Source organism: Ovis aries, chromosome 2 (genome assembly GCF_016772045.2).
Source record: "Ovis aries strain OAR_USU_Benz2616 breed Rambouillet chromosome 2, ARS-UI_Ramb_v3.0, whole genome shotgun sequence".
Lineage (NCBI taxonomy): Eukaryota > Metazoa > Chordata > Mammalia > Artiodactyla > Bovidae > Ovis > Ovis aries.
The window spans coordinates 117,388,173-117,412,946 of NC_056055.1; the positions used below are offsets into that span (position 1 = coordinate 117,388,173).

General features: G+C 40.1%; 1 protein-coding gene across 4 annotated transcripts in view; it reads right to left on the minus strand.

Annotated features, from left to right (window-relative positions):
• The window catches only part of UGGT1 (UDP-glucose glycoprotein glucosyltransferase 1), a 116,291-nt gene extending 96,960 nt beyond the window's left edge, over positions 1-19,331 (minus strand). For all 4 annotated transcript variants that reach the window (XM_012130346.5, XM_004004484.6, XM_060411070.1 and 1 more), the window contains exons 1-6: positions 19,091-19,331; positions 14,563-14,698; positions 9,960-10,042; positions 7,130-7,260; positions 3,174-3,286; positions 1,124-1,298 (exon numbers count right to left, since the gene is read on the minus strand). In XM_012130346.5, the coding sequence (XP_011985736.2) occupies positions 1,124-1,298; positions 3,174-3,286; positions 7,130-7,260; positions 9,960-10,042; positions 14,563-14,698; positions 19,091-19,145 (693 nt within the window). In that variant the 5' untranslated portion in view covers positions 19,146-19,331. The remainder of the gene's footprint in view (positions 1-1,123; positions 1,299-3,173; positions 3,287-7,129; positions 7,261-9,959; positions 10,043-14,562; positions 14,699-19,090) is intronic.
• Between the last annotated feature and the right edge of the window lie 5,443 nt (positions 19,332-24,774).

Genomic DNA, 24,774 nt, shown 5'->3' on the forward strand with positions numbered 1-24,774 from the left:
GAGAACCGAAATTCCAAGGAAGAAGCTAAACTGGATGAAGGCATAGTGGGAAGCGTGATGGTCACCAAACCGCATGAAGAAATGGAGAAAATAAAAAAGAAGTTCTGGACCTACACAGGGCTGAAAACTGGTAAGGTTTCAAACCTTGAATTGCTTTGTTGAGACCATATGTGTAAACATGCGTGTTTGTGTGTGTACATTTTTCTACTGAATTTACATGTCTTCAGGTAGGGTTTGGGCTGACCAAATGTCACAGGCTTACCATCATCCTGAATGAGGATGGCCAGCAATAGAGCATAGTGGGACAGGGTCAAAAACTGGATGCTGACAACTCTGCTTCTGCTCATGTAAGTTTTAATTTTTTTATTCCGCATGGACTTAACAGTATTTACTGAGCTCAATATGACAAAGAGACTTTAAAGGCTAACGATCATTACATATAAATATTTTAAATGCTAAATGCTACACAAAGTTTGAAAACCTTAATTTCAAACCAATTCTGCTAGATTTTATCTCTTTAGACATTCTCCTCCTATCAAATGAAAAATTCCAAAAAGGAGGGGAAAAAAAGGGTTTAGAAAGGTACTGAATTCAAGAATCAGTTTCATAGTATGATGCCCATATTAAATGTGGATGAAATTAAATATAATTTACATGGTCCATTTTGAAATAGAACGTTAACTTTTATACTGGTGTTAATTGCTAAGTCGTGTCTGACTCTTTGTGACCCCATGGACTGTAGCCCACCAGGCTTCTCTGCCCACAGGATTTCCCAGGCAAGAATACTGGAGTGGGTTGCCATTTCCTTCTCCAGGGGATCTTCCTGATCCAGGGATCAAACCTGCATCTCCTGCTTGGCAAATAGATTCTTCACCACTGAGCCACTTGGGAAGCTATTTTTAAAGCATAATTTTATTTAAAAATTTTTAAATTTTTAAAGCATAATTGTTTACATTTCTTCAGTAAGGCAAGCAAAGTATAAATAACAGATTTGATGAAAGTACCACGGTTTCCAAAGAAGTAGTTCAAGTCATTTTATAAAGGGGGAAATTATTAGCTTAAGGGCGAAGGTTGTCATGGGCAAATTAACATTTAAAACAGTATAAAACAAGTCAATACTTACTGATACATAATGTCTGAATATGTAATTTATTTTGCCTGCATTGCTTTTTGAAATAAGTTGTCGGTGGAAATTATAAAACTCCTCAGAGCCAATCTCAGAGTAGAAAATAACCACTGAGCTTTCAGGATTAGATGAGGGGTATCTGTGATCTCCTTTGAACAATAAAGGTTTTGGTCTGAAAATAAATATTAAAAGCTTAAGACTGTTAACTTTAAAAAAGTTTTTAAATGTTAAAAACAGTACAAAACGAAGCTACAGCAATGATAATTTCAGATTATAAGCATCTTAATAGAAAATTGAGTATCACAATCTTAAACAGCTTTTAGTTAGTAAGAATACTGTCAGATATAAGTCTTATTGGTCCATAATTAAACATAACAAATGTAAATTATATAAATTATAAAATGTAGACTTTGACTAGAAATTGTTATCAATTCCTAAAGAAGTGGGGGAGCCTGGAAACAAATACATATCCAGACCTCATAGTACTAAAACTTTAGTAAACTATTCTACTATATAAATAGAATATAATTATCTTTTATCTGAAAACCTAAGTGTGAGTAATGCAAAACAGTGGGGATGATTTTAAGCATATAATTGCCCAATCACAGCATCTCCCTTCTCTATTGGTTTTACCATTATGATCATCCTACTACTGGATCTGACATTTATTTAGGTTTTCGTCATAAATTTTGAAACTCCCCCCCTCAAGAAAGCTCCTTTAAGAATGGCATCAGGTATTAACAGATCATAACACACAGATGTTATGACCTACCAGCCCCTCTCAAGGAAGTACACCTACATGTGCCAAGTGGAAGATGCCTCTAGTAAAAATAAACCCACCTACCTGCATAAATGTATAACCACAGAAAAAAGGATAAGAGGATATATGCCAATGCATTAAAAAGTTACCACACCTCAGAAGAGGAAACATTATCACTCTTTTCTTTATAAAGGTCTGCATTATTGTAACAAATGAAACAAAGAATTTTTCAAGTCGGTCAACTTGTTTTCCCCAGTGAACAGCACTTTGCCATGCAGCCAATTTCAAAAGTCCACACCTCCCCACTGAATGGCTGAATGCTGCTCACTGCATTTCTGGTTATCACCCTGAGGAAAAAGCACTCGTATCATTTGGTGGGCACAGGACAGATGCTGAGTAGGTAATCTCACTAAAGAAGAATTTCCTCACCTCAAACACCCTTGGCACTTCTGGCACAGAGCAACCTCAAAGAAGAGGTTGCTATTATCCTGTTTACAAAAGTATGAGAGGATATCCAGAGCGGTTACTGCCCTAGCCAGAGAGCAAGAAGGACCTATTATTCGTCCATCACAGGAAACCTACCTTCAAGTAAAAAAGTCAGCCATTACCAACTTAATATTCAAATTAAGCTTGCAATTATATTAAATAATCTCCTTTGGCTGAAAGTAATACTATCCTTAAAGCTCATTACCATTATTATCATTACTCCAGGCACTGGTTTTAATACACAGAATATTCTTTACTAAGCTGATGAAAAAGCCTTGTAACCTCTCTGATATAGTCATTACAATGGCATCCTACTCCAGTACTCTTGCCTGGAGAGTCCCATGGACGGAGGAGCCTGGTAGGCTGCAGTCCATGGGGTCGCCAAGAGTCGGACACGACTGAGCGACTTCACTTTCACTTTTCACTTTCATGCATTGGAGAAGGAAATGGCAACCCACTCCAGTGTTCTTGCCTGGAGAATCCCAGGGACGGGGGAGCCCGATGGGCTGCCGTCTATGGGGTCGCACAGACTCGGACACGACTGAAATGACTTAGCAGCAGCAGCAAACAACAGTAAGTACTTTTATTATCTCTATTTTGAAACAAGATGAGGAAAGAAAGGTTATATAATTTGCTTAAGTAGGCAAAACTATTTTAAGTGATGGAGTTGGGATTTAAATCTAGTCAGTCTGGTTCCAGAATCCATATTCTAAACCACTATATTTACGAACTACAAACCCCACAAGAAAAATCAGAAGAAAGCACAATGAATGCATGACACTTAAATAAACACAAATGTACCTTTCAGAAGCTGTTAGTAGAAGAGTCTCAAGGGTATCAAAATCACAAGTCGTCTTTCCATGCACTGAAAAAAATGAATTACATCCTTCTGGTGGCGGTTCATCAGCTGCTATCTGTCATTTAAGATACAAGACATTTTTAAAAATAATTTCTAACCAAAGACAAGATAAAAAATAAATATTCTAAATAGGTAATAAAATAATAATAAGACATCAGTGGAAACAAAGGCAACATCTACTGAACATTTATTACGTGACAGGAGTAAGAGCTCTACGCTTCACTACTTTCCTCATTATACTAGTTCACCTAGCTCCTCCCAGTATCACTCCACGAAGTAGGTGTTATTGTTATTCTGAACACAGAACTTTAAAAATCTATCTTAGAAGACATCAAAAGCTATCCAGGGAATAGAATATGTACCTTGCAGAAAACTAAGCTTACGAATGTCAGCTGTAGGTGTCACAGTGTAACAATGCAGTCTTCAGTCTAATATGCAGATTAATGCAAAGCCCCTCCCTGAAACAGGAAGAATGACAGTGCATCTAAAAAGCCAACAGGACCGAAAACAGAGTATATATGGAAAGGCAAAAATCACCCACGGAGCACAGTAAGACATTTAAAAGAAAGGTTGAATGAGTTATGGGGTGTGTTCAGAGGAAAATGCACTACCGCCAAGGCACAACAACACAAGTCCACCCACAACCTTAATGAGAGACACCCCGAGATGCATGAGCGTAGAGAAATGGGAGAGAGGGCGTGATGACAAGCACTGCTGTTTGCACTGATGTCATTTATTTAACGTATTCTTAGTGAATGTTCTTTTCTATGGCTGGAATACAAATAACTAAGAAAAGAGGGGAAGAAATGGAAAGCTTGCCATGAAAAATGAACATTAAAACTTTTCATTACATTCTTTGTCTTTTTTTTAAGTTATTACAAAACTTCCAAACTTCTATTTGTAAAAAGAAAGAATAGTACAATACAGTACTCCCATGTACCCATGATGAGTATTTCAGTAATTATCAATTTATGGCCAAATCTTATTTCCTCCACTTTCCTACCACACTTTATTGGATCATTTTGATATGCACTCCAAATAACATTTCATGCATGTTTCAGTTATCTCTCAATAAAACACAAAAATTATTCGTTTAGTTTTTTTGGCCACACCACGTGGCTTGCAGAATCTCAGTTTCACTTAACAGAGATTAAACCTGGGCCATGGCAGTGAAAGCCCAAAAACATAACCTCTAGACCATCAAGGAACTCCCCAAACACAGAGATTTCTTTTAAAAACATACCACCATTATCACTTTTAACAAGTAATTTCTCTGGTGGTCCAGTGGTTAGGAATCTGCCTTGCAATGCAAAGGACACCAGTTCAATCCCTGGTCCAGGACAATCCCACAGGCCACGGAGCAACTAAGCCCAGGCACCACAACTACTCATCCATTGCTCTAGAGCCCGTGAGCCACAGCTACCTTAGCCCACGCACCCTAGAGGCCGCGCTCCACAAAAGAGGTCACTGTAGTGAGAAGCCTTTGCACCGCAACTAACAGCAGCCCCTGCTAGTCACAACTAGAGAAAGCCCTCATGCAGCAAGGAAGACCCACCACAGCCAAAAAATAAATAAACAGTATCTCAAGCTTTAAAATAAACAACTAAAAAAAAGTCATACAGTTCCATATTGATGGCCACTGGCAGCACAGGTTTTCAGTCTTCCCTAGTGCCCTCATCAGAGCAAAAATGAAAACAGAAACCAATGGACCACATCTATGACAAAGCCAGGGGGAAAGAAATCTCCCTGATATAAAATATAAAAAAGAACTGCAGAGATTCTAATGATTCTGAGAATAAGAAAACCCTGAAACAGCTAACAGGTTTTCACTGGCCAAGTATGATGGACCAACTGGTTTTGTTCAGCCTAACATTAGGTAAGCACATGGCAGTCTGAGCTCTGCGAACGTGGAACTCACAAGCTAGGACTCCCTTCCAGGGAAGGGCCCCACGCAAAGGAGAAACTTTTGAGGGTAGAATAATACTTGAGTAGGACAGAAATAAGAGACAATAAAAGAAAAAGTCCAAATAAAAGCTGAAGAAGGGAACAGAGTCAGGAAATTTCAAAAAGCAAGCTACCTTTTTTTAAAGTCACCATATTTTAACAAAACCTAAAATCAACAGGACAGGGAACCAGGGAAGTTAAAGAAAACAAATTTCACATCAAATTGAGCAGAGAAAGTCTCAGTGTCAAATGCCATACTGTAAGAAAAGAGGAGGGGAAAGAGCAGAATAACACTCTTAGCCTTACAAGAAAAATTCTGCAGTGAGAGCGACATACTGGGAATTCCATGGGAGTCCAGTGGTTAGGACTCAACACTTCCACTGCTAGGGCTCAGGTACAATCCCTGGCTGGGGAACAAAGATCCCCTGGTAAGCCACCTGGTGTGGCTAAAAAAATATGTATAGGGCAAACTGTGTAAGTTACTCAACAGAAAAGAGAGGGACGGAGGGAGAACCTATAAATTAAGAGAACACACTCCCCCCCAAAATTAATAAATTTATTAAAAAAACTGAGAAAACTAAACTCTACTGTATGGAGAGGCACTCTTGAGCAATGAAAGGATTTTTTTAAAAGAAAACAGCAGATGATTCCAAAAGAAGAAAGTGACTCCTTTTGCAGGGCAAAAGTCAGCCGTGGTGGGGACACAGCACATAAAGGGCTTCCACGGTGCTGAGTCAAGTTCAATTTCTTGACCTGGGTGAAAATCACAAACGTGTTCCCTTCATCATAATGCATCACACTATACATTTCTTATGAGTTGCTGTCTACACCAGTTTCATTTCAGAATTAAAAAATGGTTTTAAAATTAGCATTTCTTTTATATCAAACATACAACCAGTGTACAAACAGCTTTGATTCTCTTGCTCTCTATTTTTTTTACAAGTTTGTTCAACTCAAAATCCAGTAAGATCCACACATTACATTAAGGTGACACATTTTTAAGTTTCTCTTGAAGTTCCTCCTTCCCTCTTTTCTTTTTTTAATGTATTTGTTGATAAAATCAGATCATTTTGCCATGAAGTCTTTCACATTCTAGCTTTTCCTGACTATAACCCTGTAATATTTCTTCACATTTCCTATCTGCTGTTCTCCTGTGATCTACAGACTGTGATCACCCTCAGGGGTAATTGCTTTAGCAAAACTGCATCTCTCTCTTCGGCTGTGCTATATAAATGAAGTCTGTAGTTTCAGGTTTTTTGCATAGGCATTTTTTTCCTTAAATGACAATAAGCGCAAAATCAGTTCAGTTCAGTTCAGTCGCTCAGTCGTGTCCAACTCTTTGCAACCCCATGAACCGCAGCACGCCAGGCCTCCCTGTCCATCAACAGCTCCTGGAATCCACCCAAATTCATGTCCATTGAGTCGGTGATGCCATCCAACCATCTCATCCTCTGTCGTCCCCTTCTCCTCCTGCCCTCAATCTTTCCCAGCATCAGGGTCTTTTCCAGTGCGTCAACTCTTTACATCAGGTGGCCAAAGTATTGGAGTTTCAGCTTCAGCATCAGTCCTTCCAATGAATACCCAGGACAGATCTCGTTCAGAATGGACTGGCTGGATCTCCGTGCTATCCAAGGGACTCTCAAGAGTCTTCTCCAACACCACAGTTCAAGAGCATCAATTCCTCAGCACTCAGCTTGCTTTATAGTCCAACTCTCACATCTATACATGACTACTGGAAAAACCATAGCCTTGACTAGATGGACCTTTTTTATATGTTATTTGAAGATTTCACATCATCAGTTTTGCTCATTATTTACAAACAAATCATAAATCCTAGAAAATTTCAGGTAGAAAAGGTACAGTGCTGTAACACAATGACAGGACAACTGCAATACATCCAATCATGTGATACAACCCCTAAAAAAGTCCTGTCACGTGGAAGCACTGAACTCACCTGCTGGAAGGCTTGTATTGTAGCTGAGTAGGAGCGGAGAGACAGACAGAATTTCAACAAATTCTGCTGTAGTGGTGACAGAAACCGAAATGCAGCTTCCAATATTGCATGATAATAGGAGTAATCAGTACCTGTCAGAAGAATACCAACCAAAATAGTTCTATATGACTACAGGTATCCAAATAAGATAGCTCATAAAGTATAAAGCTATGTGTTACAAAAGCTTATGATTGCAAAATGTTACCACTATACTGTCTTGCAAAGTGAAAGTGTTAGTTTCTCAGTCTTGTCTGACTCTTTTGCAACCCCATGGACTGCAGTCCTTGAGGTTCCTCTATCCATGGAATTCTCCAGGCAAGAATACTGGAGTGGGTAACCATTCCCTTCTCCAGGGAATCTTTCTGACCCAGGGATCAAACTCGGCTCTACCACACTGCAGGAGAACTCTTTAACCTCCTGAGCCACCAGGGAAGCAAAGCATACTGTCTTGAGCTGTTGTCAAATGCTTAGAATTACTTAAGAGTATACTGTGCAATTGGACTCTTCCTCTCTTCAGTCCTTTTTCACTATTCCCTCTCCCTGGACTGAGATTTTCCCACTTACCTGGATGACTAACTCCACCTTCTTCCTCAGGAAGAACTCAGTTTATGAGAGCACCTATCCCACGGAGGCATTCCCAGCCCCGACCCCCACACTTCAATCAATCATGTTCATCTCTTCTTTGCTCCCCTATTTCTTCGCTTACCTCTCTCACTTAGCCCACTGTTCACTCGTTCACTTGATCCCTAACTACCCCCGCAATAGTCTGTGAGCCCCTGCACACAGAAACTATGATGTGTCCTTGTGTCCCCTGGCACAAGTTATCTATTCAAACAACCTGACAAGGCTGAGCAATGTAATGAGGAAGCACAAGATATTAAAGAATGCTAATGAAACGATGGTTTGGGGAGAGGCATTAAAACAAACAATTGAAACAAATTGTCTGGGGGAAAAATACGTGTAGCAGTATAAAAAAAAATCCCCAGGATATATTAAACGAAAATCATAAGGTACAAAACAATATATTTAGTACACTATTTTTTCTTACTGTTAGGAAGAATAAGAAATAAGAATACATACTTATGTATTGGATTGGCCAAAAAGGTTATTCAGGTTTTCCTATAAAATAATATGGAAAAACCTGAACGAATTTTTGGTCAACTCAATAGTTGTAAAAAAAAAAAAGAAGAAGAACAAAAAAATACTGAAGGCTAAACAAATTAATTTTAAGTGGTTATAAAAAGCCAAGAGAAACAGAAGGAACAAGATTTTTCTCTGTATAGCCTTTTATACAGCTTTGGTTTTTCTTCTAAAATTTTACTTTATAATGAAGTATAGTTGATTAACAATATTATGATAGTTTCAGGTATGTGAAGCTTTGACTTTTAAACTACTATTATATATTTTTGAAAATTTTAAGAAAAATATTTAACATTTTAAAAAGCAAAATGTAAAAGGTTCTGTGTGACATTAGCACCTTCAAAGCAGCAAAAGAGATCAGAAAGAAATGTCTTAAAATGTTTTGTGAAGTCACTCAGTTGTGTCCAACTCTTTGCGACCCCATGGACTGTAGCCTACCAGGCTCCTCCGTCCATGGGATTTTCCAAGCAAGAATACTGGAGTGGATTGCCATTTCCTTCTCCAGGAGATCTTCCCAACCCAGGGATTGAACCCAGGTCTTCTGCATTGTAGGCAGATGCTTTATCGTCTGAGCCACAAGGGAATGTTGCCAGAGTGTTAAAAGTGACTATCTTTGGGTGTTAGGACTATGAATAATATTTCAAATAAAGTGTTTAATATACTTTTATGGTCACTTCCAAGAATTCATACTCTCCTAACTTCAACCAAAAACACACTAGCATTTATACTGAAGAACTTTCATTTTAAATGTCAGAGTTCAAATTTCACTATAAAACCCACTTTCATAAATTTGTTTTACAAAATTGTAAACTAAAATAATTTTTTTTGGTTACTTGAACAATTCCAGTTGACTCTAAATTATTTAACTAAAGCTTACAGATGCTTGTGCAAAACTTTTACATATTTAAACTGCAAACAAGATTTAGACTTCACTTTTTAAATATGCTCTAATTTTTTAAATCATAAAGTTAAAAATCAATTCAAACATTAACAGCAGTCACAAATTTACAATTTGTACACACTTTCACTTCAACAAGGACTTATGCCTGTCAACGCAATATTCAAGGCTTTAGCTACTCCTGGATCAGCATCTTTGAGTATTAATGTCCATATTCTATATAGTTTACACTGAATTAGAAAACGTTTGTGAAAGCTCATCAAAAACTAAACAAGTATACAGTTTACATTCATTTGACACCTTGACACTCTAGTTGTGAGTGGTTGGCATGCATAATGGAAAACATTTTGGATGGCACTCAATGAGAAGAAACTTAACAGATAACAGATCAGTTGAGTAATTAGTTCATAACAAAAGAACGCGAATCAAATCTGATGGTTATTATGTAGATGCTAAATGATTCTAAATAAATTTGACCTCTGCAAAATAATCACATAGCACTTTCAATAAAAGAACACAAAAAATCAAAACACAAGGCTGGGGGAATCAAAGGCAATTCTTATTGCCAAAGTTGTAAACTTTTTCAAAAACAATTACTAGTTTGTGTTGGCTCTGCTGGCTGCCACGACAATTCTACTCATTAAAGATAAAAATGTTTTTCATTAATTGCCATGCCACCATACCCTGAAAGAGACCAAATTTTTAATATATTCCCAGACACCAAAGTCAAAGAAGCATCTGCTTCTATTTTACCGTGATGATCTGATGATCCGATATCTTGACTGGCTTCTACAAAATCCCAAAATTTCTCTTGACTGTCTTCTGCTAAAAACTCACTGAGAGAAAAGGGGGAAATATCAGAAATAAAACAACTTAATAAAAATCTTCCAATATAAGTTACATTACTAAGGAGAGTAAAAATAAGCTTTTAAGTTTCCAAATGTCCAAAGGTTGGTTTTGATAATATATATTTTATATGAACATATGTAATATATTTCAATAAAATATTTCCTAATTTTAGGCAAATCTTACTAGCTTATTAGCTACTAATAATTAGCTTCATAGTTTATTCACTTAATAGCTTCATAAGTATTCCTTAAGAATCCTAGAATAATAGAAATGTTGTAACAACAGGGAAGTCCCAATATAAAGAAAGGTTATGAAATCTCATTTGTGAAAATGCTGTCAGTAGTGGAAGCAGAATTAGGAATTTATAATTCTAGTACTAGTTCTGCTCACTCATTTTCTGAAAGACTTACAAAGAACAAAACAATATGTTTCGCCTAAGGTTCTCCTGAGGAAAACATGAATCCTAGAAACATCTCTAGGAGACTGAAGGCAGCATGCTGCAATCTTTTTACATCCATAAATCCAAACTTTAAAGGCCATCAAATTTTAAAGTTAGTACTGATTTAATAAAATCAGGTCTCAGAACTTAATGCCATTTTAATTTTTTCCTTGACTTTACTGTACCGACCTAAAATAAAATAATGGCTATTCTCCACTTCCCTTCATTCAGGGCCTTTAAGATCACAAGAAGAAAAAGCAGGTACTCATTGAATGATTCATGTAAATCGGTTATCTTCTCCTCCAAACCATACCAATGTAGTGGTGGTCTTTCCCTGTCTTAGAGCAAACTACAGATCTGGATCTCAGCTTACCTAGCCAAAGGAAGACTTTCCCATTACTTGTCAACACTGGGATGTACAACTCTCACTCTACTCCACAGCTAGACACAGAAATATGGGAAAAATAAGAAACATTTCCTGGTAATGCACAGCTTCTCTAAAAATAGGTTTCTGAAAATACCCATTATAATAATGTATTAAATTAGTGCCTCCTTGAATGTGGCATTTTTCTAGGCTTTCGAGTAACTGACACAAACATCACACACATCTTATAACAGCTTACAGTCTATTAATGTCTTACAGGTATTAAGACAGATTCAGTTCAGTTCAGTCACTCAGTCGTGTCCGACTCTTTGCAACAGATTATAATGTGTAATTAAATGCTAAATTCATGAATTAAAGCAGCATTCACAAGATAAGTGAGCAGAAGGGAGAGAAGTAATACACTCATTAGTTGTGAGACAAGGGTTCACTTAAGCTAAGGCCCTCCTACAAAGGCCATATGCACATAAATACATACTTTCATATAATTACAGGAAAACATAAACATCCATTCTTTCTCACCCCAATGCATAAATACATCTTACAATGTCTAAGTGTCAAACAGTCTTAAGAAAATTAATTACCAGATCCACTGAACTAACCGATGGAAGATAAGAACAGTACAAGATACTGTTAAAAGGAATGCTGCCATTTGCTTACAGTATGCTTCAATTTGTTTGCTTTTCGCTCTAAACTGTTTTTTAGCTTCTGATATCTATTCCACTGAGTGAAAAATCAGGTTTTACAGATGAAATTCTACGATGTCTGGGATTTGCTTTATAATGTCTTAGTGGGAGAAGGCAGGAGGGCAGTGATAGTTATGGTTATCGGACTTGAGTTGACAATCGCTACAACTAGGTGACAGGCAGAGAGAGCACATCATATATAACATTTTCTCCACTTATAAATATATTAGCTTTCTTAAGGGCATAGAGGTAGTAAAAGAAAACTCTGGAATTTACATTCCAGTCTCAATCACTCAAATCTTTCAAGCTGCATTCTCAGGCCATTATAATGTTTATGCATTCAATAAATGATTGCTTCAATTTTAATAACAGAACTTTATTTATACAATGTTTCTGTTAGTAACTATAGCTGCTCAAAACATATTCAGGGCTCTACTTCAATTAAATATTGGTGGACAATCAGAAGCTACAAACCCTTCATTAGCATCAGGTCCAATCTAAAAATACACACGGGAATATTTTCAGTCCCTAAGGGCCAGAAGCAAGGAAAGCAAAATGTCTGTGTTAACTGCACGCCTCGACGTATGGGGAAATATCTGACCCTTCAGCCTCCCACCATGGACGTGCTGTGACCCACCATCAATGTCTGCCGTGGATGCGGGAGGGAAGGATGGTGGCCTCAGCCAGCTCTGGAGGTGAATATGGAGTGGTTCCAAACAAGCACAGCATAGTTTTGAGTTGTCTACTCATCCCATTACCCTAGCAAACTATCTGTAAATAGCCACAAAGGAAAACTAAAATAGTGAACCCAAATGGCAAATGGCCAGGATGTCATGAAAAGCGGCTATGTTTGTTATGGGTAAACTGGGGTGAAGGAAATAGTTTATAATACTCACTTCACTGAGATCAAAGAACTGAAAAACATTGATTAATTAAGGCTGACAACTTGAGCATACTTTCTCAAAAGTCCATAAGTATATGCCATAAGACTCTTCTAAGAAAATATACAAACACCAGTAAGTTTGTTAGTATAAGTAAGAGTAATGGGATGTAACCCAGTTATGACTATTAAGCAGAATATCTTAAAACATCTATTACAGATAGCAACACAAACTTATTTGTAAAGTAGTAGTAAATCTCAATGACTTAGACTGACATCAGACAAATCATCCAAAATAAGATGAGTAGAAGGAAGAAAAAAAATTCAGTTAGTTATAAGAGTCCTAGTCCAGGCAGTCTCGGACCTCATATGCCTTCACACTTCACTGCTACAAACACCCAAGATCTAACAAGGGGCTCGGCTTATTTATCTATCTAGTTATTGTAACATCACTATGACATATAAGCAGTGGGGTCTGGTGGAGCGGGCATGGGGGTTGTTAGGGCCTGGGGTTTGTTTCTGCTGCCCTTTAACTGCTGAGGAGAGGGGGGCATGGAGAAGGGACGGCAGAAAGTCTGTTCAGCAGAAAGTTGGAAGGCTCCTCAGCAAGTCATGTTCCTTCCAGCCTCTCCTCAATACAAAGGAGGCTCTTCCTTAGGAGGTACACTATCAATACAACAAACACTTTGTTCACATCTTTCTAGGGATTAAGGAAAGATGTGAGAAGATAAAATTCTAAGTTAAAGGTCACAAAGATAGACCACAAAGTTAACTGATGAACAGTTCAAATTTCCAGCTCTATCAAATTCTAAAATTACTAAATGTTTATCTTTCACCTACCTAAATGTATGCTTTAGAAAGATTCGCTATAGGTCCTAGCTATATGTTATTTGAGATACAATAAAAATAAGCTTCCCTCTATAAACAAAAAAACTGACTAAAAGACAGGTATCTGATTATACTTATATAACAACCATTTACTAAAAAGTATATTTGGTTTATAAAACCTTCCAAGAAATCATTGACTATATTTTACTTTACCAATTTGAAGGACATTTTCTTTTTTTTTTTCCCCAAGTTTGGGCAATCTTCTTTACTGAGAAACTGAGATGCATGTTTTCTTGTTTCCCCTACAAACATACGTATGGTTTCTACAACCTGTCTACTAACTCCTTCTTGTGGTTCACTGAAGGGTTGTCAAGTTTCCTTCAAGTTTCATTTTCTTCCATACTCCCCAGACCAGAGAATCTCTTCTAGTTTGAGAGGTAACGGTGGGAAACTTGGTGTGACTTACTGCATATTCACTACACTCTAAATCCCTTCAAGGCCTAGGCCTTTGAAACTCATTTTCTGCACCAAGACCCCGGAACACAGCAGAAGTAGAAACGGCTGCATGCGGCAGAAGGCAAACAGGCAAGAACCTGTCTTCCAGAGTTTCCTGAAGCCCCAGATGATACCGAGGTACATGGGGTAGGAGACTAGGGTCCAGCATGTTTCAGGAAATGCTGCCCAAAGACAACTGTCAACTTTGAGACATATCATTGTTTTAGAAAATGCTAAGAGTGAAAGATGCTACCAATTTTAACTGTCAGATAACAACTTGATTAACTGCATCCTGATTTTGGAGAAGCTAACATCAGATTAGATGTGGCCACTTTCTCAGCTCCCCCCTGTACTCTTTTATCTGGGGTCTGTCTCCTTCCAAGTTCTCAGGAGGGGTATATCCTCCACCTGCACCTCAACAAGCTTTCTTCTCTTTCTCGTATTAAACACCCCTTAGCACCCTGTTCAAATAAACAGAAATTTTCCTTTAAGTACAACACTCTCTTCCCTTATTAGCATATTTATACTCTTCCTGGAAGACACCATAATAACTTAACCAATTCAGTGGATCTGTCTAAAGAAGTCCCTAAGGATCTCTGTCATCAGTGCAGTCCTAGCCTGCCGGCAGAATCTGTGTTCTCTCAGCCTGTGGCGGGTACACAGCATGGTGCACGCTGAATGGGGCTCTTACTAAATGCATAATAAGAATCCCACTCCCTAAAAGCTCCCAAATATTCACTGGCAGAGCCCACATTTTCACTTAAACGTGTGGAAAGGAAAAAAACATGTCTTCTTACCTGGCTTCTAATAACAATGGAGTGGAAAACCATTTTGTTGTAAGAGAGGTCGTAATGGCTTTTGAATCTGCCTTAACTGAGGAAAACAGCCATAGTCCAATAAGCATAGGCAGAAGGCCCATTTTACAGCAAAGTCCTAGAAAAGGGAGGAAAAAAAAGATTTTTCTACAAGGCAATGTTTCAACCTCAATCTTAATACTTAGAGACAAAAAAAAAAAAAACATGATTGTGATAGAAATAAAAATGTTTCCAAAATATAACAGCACACACTATCTACAGATAGTCAATATATGTTAGTTGATTACTGACACACAACTAAAGGTGTGTAGTTCATTACACTCTTTGCTACAAAGGCTGCACTTCATCTCCTGGTGCCTATGCCAATCAGAGATGTTAGCCTCTCGCTGAGTAGGCTTCTCCTGCTGTGGAACAAGGGCCCGAGGGCGTGTGGGCTTCAGCAGTCGCAGCGTCGGGGCCAGTGGTTGTGGTTCCCGGGCTCTAGAGCATAGACTCAGCAGCTGTGGTGCGCCAGCTAAGTTGCCACATGGCACGTGGAATCCTCCAGACCAGGAATCAAACCCATGTCTCCTACATTGGCAGGCGAATTCTTCACCACTGAGCAACCAGGGAAGCCCAAAAAGCTGCTTTTAAAAGAGTCTGAAGTTCAGGCACTGTTGGCTTCTTGGGAAACAAAAAAATTAATAGGAATGTCCCACTTATAAACGTGTAGTTGTTCAGGTGCTAAGCTGTGTCTGTCTCTTGTAACCCCGCGGAGTCTGCCAGGCTCTCCATCCATAGTATTTCCCAGGCAAGAATATTGAAGTGGGTTGCTATTTCCTTCTCCAGAGAATCTTCCTGACTCAGGGATCGAACCCCCTGTCTTCTGCATCGTAGGTGGATTCTTTACCCTCAGCCACCAGGGAAGCCCCATTTATAAACAGATTTTTTTTTTTTTAAATCAACATTAATAAAGACTAGGACTAACCAAACCAGACCTCTGACAATGAAACCTGCTAGCAGGTAAGTCCTGGCTTGGGAGGGTGCGGGGGTTGGGGAGGTGGGGGGCACGGAGAGGAAACTGGAAATGATGTAGGCTCTTCTCCCGAAGTAGCAAAAGTTACTGACATTTCCTGCAGAGGGGGCAAGCAAGGACCCAAACTGTTACATACAATTTCGGGCCACTCAAGAACTCTCTGAGACACCCTCCCCGGGAGGTTCATGGGCTGCAGCCTCAGAAACCTGCTCCTCCTGATAGAACAGACATGGGTTAGTAATAGAGACCTATGATCAACTCCTGAGTTTGCTAGTTACCAACAGTTTAACCTCAAGCATGTTACCTAATAACTCCCCCGCCCTTACCCTTAGTCTCCCACTCTCTAAAATAAGAATAACAGTATCTGCGGGGATGAGAAGGCAACATGAAATCACTTTGTAACAAAAGTCACTTTGTAGCGAAAGTCACTTTGTAATGTGCCAAGTACTACACAAAAACTAACCCATCTAGCAAAACGTCATAAGGAAAAGAATCTAGAAACTATCTTCTAAACTATAGAATAACAGCTCAGCACTATTACAAGGCCCCAAAAACATTCCTTGGAAATGTATGCTCTGTGGCTAGAGGGGGAAAGAAACACTCTGCTGCAAAGACTAACACAGCACTGTAAATCAGCTATAGTTCCTGCCCGCTCAGTTGCTTCCAGCTCTGTGACCCTGTGGACTGTCGCCTGCCAGGCTCCCCTGTCCATGGAATTTTCCAGGCAAGAATACTGGAGCAGGTTGCCATTTCCTCCTCAAGGGGATCTTCCCAACCCAGGGACTGAACCTGCGTCTCCTGCATTGGCAAGCAGATTCTTTACCACTGCGCCAACAAAAACTTTTTAAAATCCTACCCCAAAATCAGTAAGTTTCTAAACCAGAGGCAGCGCATACGAACTATGTTCAAGCAGTGATAATGCTACAGCTGTGTTCACAATTTTTCCTGCAGGGACCTAGATATGTCACCCCCAACAGTGATGATTCCAGATGAGAAACTGGATGCCACTGAACAGTACTCCCAGATAGACTGCATGCAGAGAGTGAGGAGGCGGCTCCTCCCCACTCCACCCGGGCAGACACTCACATTTACTGAGCAATTACTAGAGGCGGAATCACTCTGGACTGCGCCACTGCCAAGAGCTCTGCAAACAGCATGTTCCCCAGCCTGTCCACACAAGGCCTGCTCCACTCTGCTCACCTCAGTAAACAGCAGTGCCTGGCAAACGGCAGACAGTCCATAAAAATGCTGCATGATGGGTGAAACACTATTACCCCCACTTTAAAAATAAGAAAATGGGAATTCAGAGAGGCTAAGTAACTTGCCTAATAAATAGCAATTCTTGGAACCTACACCTGCCTGTTTTCAAAAGTTCTATAATACCATGCTCTCTGCCCTGGCTTTAAGAAGGGGTTCTTAATGTCCAGACCTAGACTGACCATATGGCTTTATTATGAGACCCAAGGCAAGTTCAAGGATTTCTAGGGGCAGAGGCTTTGGGTCCCAAATGGCCAAGAGAGGTATGGTTTCACCTTGAAACCAAGGAACCAAGGGTGTGATCAAGCAACCTGCCTGACAGATCCATACTGGGGCTGACTCTGGGGACAGAATGTGAGCACCTCAAGAGCAGGGAGTTCTGTCACAGTCACATGCCTAGCATAATGCCTGGGACACAGGAGGCCCTCAACATAAACAAACACAGACTCTGTTCCTTAACAGGTGAATGAAAAGAACTGGGAGAAAAAGGGATGTGGCGCCAAAAGCAGAGGCGCTCAGAAAGCCTAGGACTTAAGAAGGGTGGAAATGAAAACTACGCATCATGACTCATTCAGAGATCCCCTAGACCTGTTTTAAAGACATAGAGTTCTTGGGGTGCAGCAGAGCATCATTAGAGATGGAAAAGGGAGGAAAGCCATACATTAATGAACAGCTTTCCCACACCCAAACCCCACATCCTTGATACCACAGGTAACACCAGACAAAAAGACTGTTCACAGAAGTCAAAATAAGAACCTTTCTGAGTGGTCTTTTGTTTGAGGATACCTTCATTTGCCGAGATCCCATATCACTGTGACGCTAGTAGTCCTTCAAGGTTGCTTATCAAGAGGAATAGTCTGCAAACTAACAGTTGGCAGAATCTTCAGTGTGGCACTGCGTGATTATAGGCATCACACTTAAGGCATGATGCATACATTAAAAAGTCTTTAGTAAGTTCCAGGCCCAAATGATTCATCTGTAAGATCTAGCGTGTGGCCTGGTTTCTTTAGTGTAAATTAAAGACACTCTTGCTCATTTATTTAAAATATTCATCAAAGTTATATTATGGCAAGTGTTTATCACTTTTGAAAAAATAGAAAAGGCATAAAGTTCTAAGTCATCACCAACTTTTTCCATTTTTAAACTGAAGAAAATAGCTAATGAACTCAAAAAAACACCTGAAGGGTTCAGGCTAATAGATGAGTTTCAACATATATGACAACAGCAAGGAAAAATATTAGGAAGCACCCTTCTTGAGAAATAAATTTACTTCTGAAGTAGTTAAATTAATATACATTTATACCTAGAATTTTCTCCATAGTTCAATCTAGTCCCCTCAAGCTAAACACACACTGTGAAGGAGTTATACTACCGTAGAAAGTAATGTTTATTTCCTTTATTAAAAATGAGTTTCAGCTAAGTTTTATCAAAACCAAGTCAAACGGAAAGGCTACAATCAACCCAACTTTTATGTTGCTATCATACAGCTATTTAAACGTCTTCAAACATCACACTAAAACTGGCTGGCCAAGTGCACGATGAATGTTTTCAAAATAGTTAGCACACAGTAAGGCATAAGACCCCAAGACTTCAAATGAACAAACTATGCTAGTTTTCAAATCTGGCACACACACACACACAAAAAAAATGCTAAACAATCTAGAGATCCTGGCCAAGGAACGCTGAAGAGCTCGCGCACGTAACTCATTGGCGATGTACGCGATCTTATTCTTCTGGCAGGTCCCACACTAAAAGTGAAACCGGATCATCCAATTTCCAGTCAACAGTTCCTTGAAACAAACGAAAACGGTAAACAAAATTCACCACCCGAATTCACTGTAGGGAAAACATAAATCTATACAAAGATCCATCCTTTTCCCACCGGAGTCCTGCAAACCGCTGGCTCTCAACCTTGTTGGGGTCAAGCTTGGTCTGAATTCGTGTTAGGACACGTCCCCCACCTCCGTCTGCACTTGGGCACACGGGTTTCAAAGCTCTCCAATGAAGGCGCAAAACCGATGAAGAGCGTCCGCGGCCACCCTCGCAGAAACCGGATTTGCCCAGAAAACACTGAAGGACTTCTAGAGGGACTCGAACAGAGAGGAAGGGCTGAGACACGGGAGGGGAAACTGAGTCAGAAAAGAATCGGAAGATCAAGGTGACCGAGACACACGGTGGCCTCGCTCCCCAGACCCTCTCTCCGCCGGCGAGACCTCCCCACTCCAACCCCAGGGGTACCTGTCACTGGTCTTGCAGCTGCACACGCGCCGCTCTCATCCCCTTTCCAGCCCATGCCAGGGGCCGCGCTCTGGCCGCGACGGCACCTGCGACAACGCCGGGGCGGGGCAGGGCAGCGGCGCAGGCGGCAGCAGCTGCGCCAGTGAGCGGCCGACACGCGCCTTTCCCGCGGCTCTGCTCACAAGCCGGCCTCGCAAAGGAGAGACCAGCTGCCGACCGCCCTTTACTTCCGCTTCCTACTGGCTAGCGCCGGAGGACTTCCGGCTACAGAGTCGTGGCCGGGGCCGCCCAGAGCGCCACGCTACTGCCATCTTACTTCCGAAGAGGGTCCGCCTATCTCCTTGCTACCGGAGTTTGGTTGCGGAGGCGCTGTTCTTTGAGGTTTGTGAACATGTAAGGGGACAACTGAGACACAGAAGCTTTACGACATGAAGAGACTGGGTAGAACCCGCTTCCTTAAACTCGTCCATTAAAAGCACTGTTGCACCGTAAAGGACCAAACGACTTAATGTTTCTGAGTTTCTTAGACTTTATTTCAAACTATCTTGGATAGCTTCCGTTACAGGGAGCAGAGAAAATTGTTTGTTTTTAATTTCATGAGACGTTTTTGCTTATTTTGTATGGGCAGTGGCGGCTTAATCTGCAAGGGTTACTTTGTCCTTTGAATTACTTTTTGGCAAATATAAATTACTATGTAAAATACTTTTAGAATTATGACACTAGGCAGGTCATTTTAGCCACCCAGAAATGAGTTGTCTTTGGGGGATATATTTTAACTAATAAAGTGAGCTAAAAAGCCAAGCATATTTTTGTAAGTACCTAAATAAAAAGTGTAAAATATTAACTGACTGATGGTTATATGGCACAAACAGTCCTTCCCTTGAGAGTGGCAGAACAGGTAGTGAAAAAACACTTGCCTTAATCTGATAACTATATGTCTGTACTGTACTTAAGAACTGTAGCTGACCGTTGGGTTTTCTGTTCCTTCCTAGACTAAAAAAAGTTCAAAAAAATTTAAGGAATGGAAGTGATTGTTTCAAAATGTATTTCTTCAGAGAGACTTTGTGTTAGCAGTTTTCCATTGTGCATTTTAAAGTCACTTCAAGTGATAATTTCATTAAAAATGAATTGTTTAACCACAATACAGTTAGTTTTTCACTCTGTTTTAACTTGGTTGTCTGCTATTGTTGCATGGATAACTGAACTGAACACCAGTACTTGCTTAGTTATAGCATACAGCTAACTGTTGTATGCCATACTAACTGTTGTATGCTGTACTAACAGCATAACACTAACTGTTAGTATTGTTTGTGGAAATAATACGAATACATTATCACTAACTAAAGTACATAGTTTACGTCACAGTTCACTCTTGATGTTGTACTACCTTACGTGTTTTCACAAATGCACACATAATCATCATTGCAGTTTCATGCAGAATAGTTTCATCCCTCTAATAATCCCCTGTGCTTCACCTCTCCCCTGAAATCCTGGCAACCACTGGTCTTATCAGCATCTACTATAACTGAACAGTATGAACAGTTCCTGAAAGAGGAACTCCCCAAGTCGGTAGGTGTCCTATATGCTACTGGAGATCAGTGGAGAACTAACTCCAGAAAGAATGAGGAAATGGAGCCAAAGCAAAAACAACACCCAGTTGTGGGTGTGACTGCTGATGGAGGTAAATTCTGATGCTGTAAAGAGCAATATTGCATAGGAACCTGGAATGTTAGGTCCATGAAACAAGCCAAAGTGGAAGTGGTCAAACAGGAGATGGCAAGCGTGAACATCGACATTTTAGGGATCGGCAACTAAAATGGACTGGAATGGGTGAATATAACTCAGATGACCGTTATACCTACTACTGTGGGCAAGAATCCCTTAGAAGAAATGGAGGAGCCATCATAGTCAACAAGAGTCCGAAATGCAGTACATGGATGCAATCTCAAAAATGACAGAATGACCTCTGTTTGTTTCCAACGCAAACCATTCAATATCACAGTAATCCAAGTCTATGCCCTGATCAATAATGCTGAAGAAGCTGAAGTAAAATGGTTCTATGAGCACCTACAATACCTTCTAGAACTTAAACCAAAAAAAGATGTCCTTTTCATTATAGGGGACTGGAATACAAAAGTAGGAAGTCAAGACATACCTGGAGTAACAGGCAAATTTGGCCTTGGAGTAAAGAATGAAGCAGAGCAAAGGCTAACAGAGTTTTGCCAAGAGAATGCACTGGTTATAGCGAACACCCTCTTCCAACAGCACAAGAGAATACTCTACACATGGACATCACCAGATAGTCAATACCAAAATCAGATTATTTATATTCTTTGTAACCAAAGATGGAGACGCTCTATACAGTCAGCAAAAACAAGACCGGGAGCTGATTGTGGCTCAGATCATGAACTCCTATTGCCAAATTCAGACTTACATTGAAGAAAGTAGGGAAAATCACTAGACCATTTAGGTATGACCTAACTCACATCCCTTAAGACTTTAAAGTGGAAGTGACAAATAGATCCAAGGGATTAGATCCGAAAGACAGAGGGCCTGAAGAACTATGGATGGAGGTTTGTGACATTGTACATGAGTCAGTGATCAAGACCAACCCCAAGAAAAAGAAATGCAAAAAGACAAAATAATTGTCTGAGAAGTCCTAACAAATAGCTGAGAAAAGAAGAGAAGTGAAAGGCAAAGGAGAAAAGGAAAGAGATACCCATTTGACTGCAGAGTTCTAAAGAATAGCAAGATGAGAAAACAAAGCCTTCCTCAGTGACCAATGCAAAGAAATAGAGGAAAACAATAGAATGAGAAAGACTAGAGATCTCTTCAAGAAAATTAGAGAGACCAAGGGAAATTTTCATGCAAAGATGGGCGCAATAAAGGACAGAAATAGTATGGACCTAACAGAAGCAGACAAGATTAAGAAGAGGTGATGGGAATACACAGAAGAACTGCACAAAAAAGATCTTCACAACCCAGATAATCACAATGGTGTGATCACTCACCTAGAGCCAGACATCCTGGAATGCAAAGTCAAGTGGGCCTTAGGAAGCATCACTACGAACAAAGCTAGGGGAGGTGATGGAATTCCAGTTGAGCTCTTTCAAATCCTAAAAGATGATGCTGTGAAAGTGCTGCACTCAGTATGTCAGCAAATTTGGAAAAGTCAGCAGTGGCCACAGGACTGGAAAAGATCAATTTTCATTCCAATCCCAAAGAAAGGCAATGAAGAATGTTCAAACTACCGCACAATTGCACTCATCTCATATGCTAGTAAAGTAATACTCAAGATTCTCCAAGCCAGGCTTTAACAGTACATGAACTGCAAACTTCCAGATGTTCAAGCTGGATTTAGAAAAGGCAAAAGAACCAGAGATCAAATTGCCAACATCCGTTGGATCATGGAAAAGGCAAAAGAGTTCCAGAAAAACATCTACTTCTGCTCTATCGATTACACCAAAGCCTTTGATCCACTGTGTGGATCACAGTAAACTGTGGAAAATTCTTCAAGAGATGGAAATAGCAGACCACCTGACCTGCCTCCTGAGAAATCTGTATGCCAGTCAAGAAGCAACAGTTATAACTGGACATGGAACAACAGACTGGTTCTAAATCGGGATGGAGTGTGTCAAGGCTGTATATTGTCACCCTACTGATTTAACTTATATGCAGTGTACATAATGAGGAATGCAGGACTGGGTGAAGCACAAGCTGGAATCAAGATTGCCAGGAGAAATATCAATAACCTCAGATATGCAGATGACACCACCCTTATGGCAGAAAGTGAAGAACTAAAGAGCCTCTTGATGAAAGTGAAAGAGGAGAGTGAAAAAGTTGGCCTAAAGCTCAACATTCAGAAAACTAAGATCATGGCATCTGGTCCCATCACTTCATGGCAGATAGATGGGGAAACATTGGAAACAATGACAGACTTTATTTTGGAGGGCTCCAAAATCACTGCAGATGGTGACTGCAGCCATGAAATTAAAAGACGCTTGCTCCTTGGAAGAAAAGTTATGACCAACCTAGACAGCTTATTAAAAAGCAGAGACATTAATTTGCCAAAAAAGGTCCATCTAGTTAAGGCTATGGTTTTTCCAGTAGTCATGTATGGATGTGAGAGTTGGACTGTAAAGAAAGCTGAGTGCTGAAGTATTGATACTTTTGAACTGTGGTGTTGGAGAAGACTCTTGAGGGTCCCTTGGACTGCAAGGAGATCCAACCAGTCTATCCTAAAGGAAATCAGTACTGAATATTCATTGGAAGAACTGATACTGAAGCTGAAACTCCAATACTTTTGCCACCTGATGGGATGAACTGACTTATTTGAAAAGACTGATGCAGCAAAAGACTGAAGGCAGGAGCAGAAGGGGATGACAGAAAATGAGATGGTTGGATGGCATCACCAACTCAATGGACATGAATCTGAGTAAACTCTGGGAGTTGGTGATGGACAGGGAGTCTTGGCCTGCTGCAGTCCCTGGGGTCACAAAGAGTCAGACACGACTGAGCGACTGAACTGAACTATAACTGAATGTTTGTGTCACACCCCTAAATTCTCGTAGCTCAGTTCATAAAGAATCTGCCTGCAATGCAGGAGATTCGGGTTCGATTCCTGGGTTGGGAAGATCCCCTGGAGAAGGAAAATCCTATGGAACCTGGCAAGCTACAGTTTATGGGGTCGCAAGAGCCAGACATGACTTAGCGACCAAACCACCACCACCACCTAAATTCATATGTTGAAACCTTACATGGTAATATTTGTAGACAGGGTCTTTGGAAGGGGCTAGACCATGAGGGTGGAACCCTCATGTATGGGCTTAGTTCCCTTATAAAAAAGACTTCAGAGGCTCCCTTGCCTTTTGGTCATCTGAGGACACAAAGAGAAATTCTTACATGTTGCCCACATTTTTCACTTAAGCCTTTAGCGTGTTACACAAAGTTGCTCAAATTCTAGTCTGATAATTCCAAAATCTCTCCATATCAGAGCCTGATCTGATGCTTTATCTTGTCAGGCTATATTTTTTGTTGACTTTAAGGATGCCTGTAATTTTTGCTTGAAACCCAGACATGACGTAGTAGGTAGGAGGAAGTGAGGTAAGTAGACCTTGGTGTGAGCCTTTATATTTTTCTGTCTAGGAGTTAGGCTGTGTTTACTGTTCCTGAAGCTGTATATATCAGAGACCTAAATTTCCTCTGTTGTCCTCTTGTTTTTGTTTCCTTTCTTATATTTGGGTTTCCCTAGAAACTATTTCTTAAGTAGAGCCTGGGCATTATTAGTCCTTCCAGCTGTACCCCACATTATTACAAGAGTCCTGTTGATGTGGTGGTAAGGTTGATGGGAGGGAAAACTGAGCAATTCCATGGCTAGGACTTAGATTCTGTAGGCCTGTCTCCCAGGGCTATGACCTCCACAAGCGCTTTTCACGTTGCATGAGACAGGATATCCAGAGGGGGCTGGACTTCAGGGATTTCCTTCCCTCCAAGTCAGAAGGCTGGGGTAATGGCTTTCTCCTCACTGGGTAAGGCTTTGTTCTGGAGAATTCTCTGGACTTGTTTCAAAATCATTGCATTTCCCTTCCACCAGGCCAAACATGAACAGATTTTTCTAAGGTACTTACTGTTATCTGAAAAGGCTCCTGGAGACAGACCCCACAAAACTGTAGGAACCATCTCAC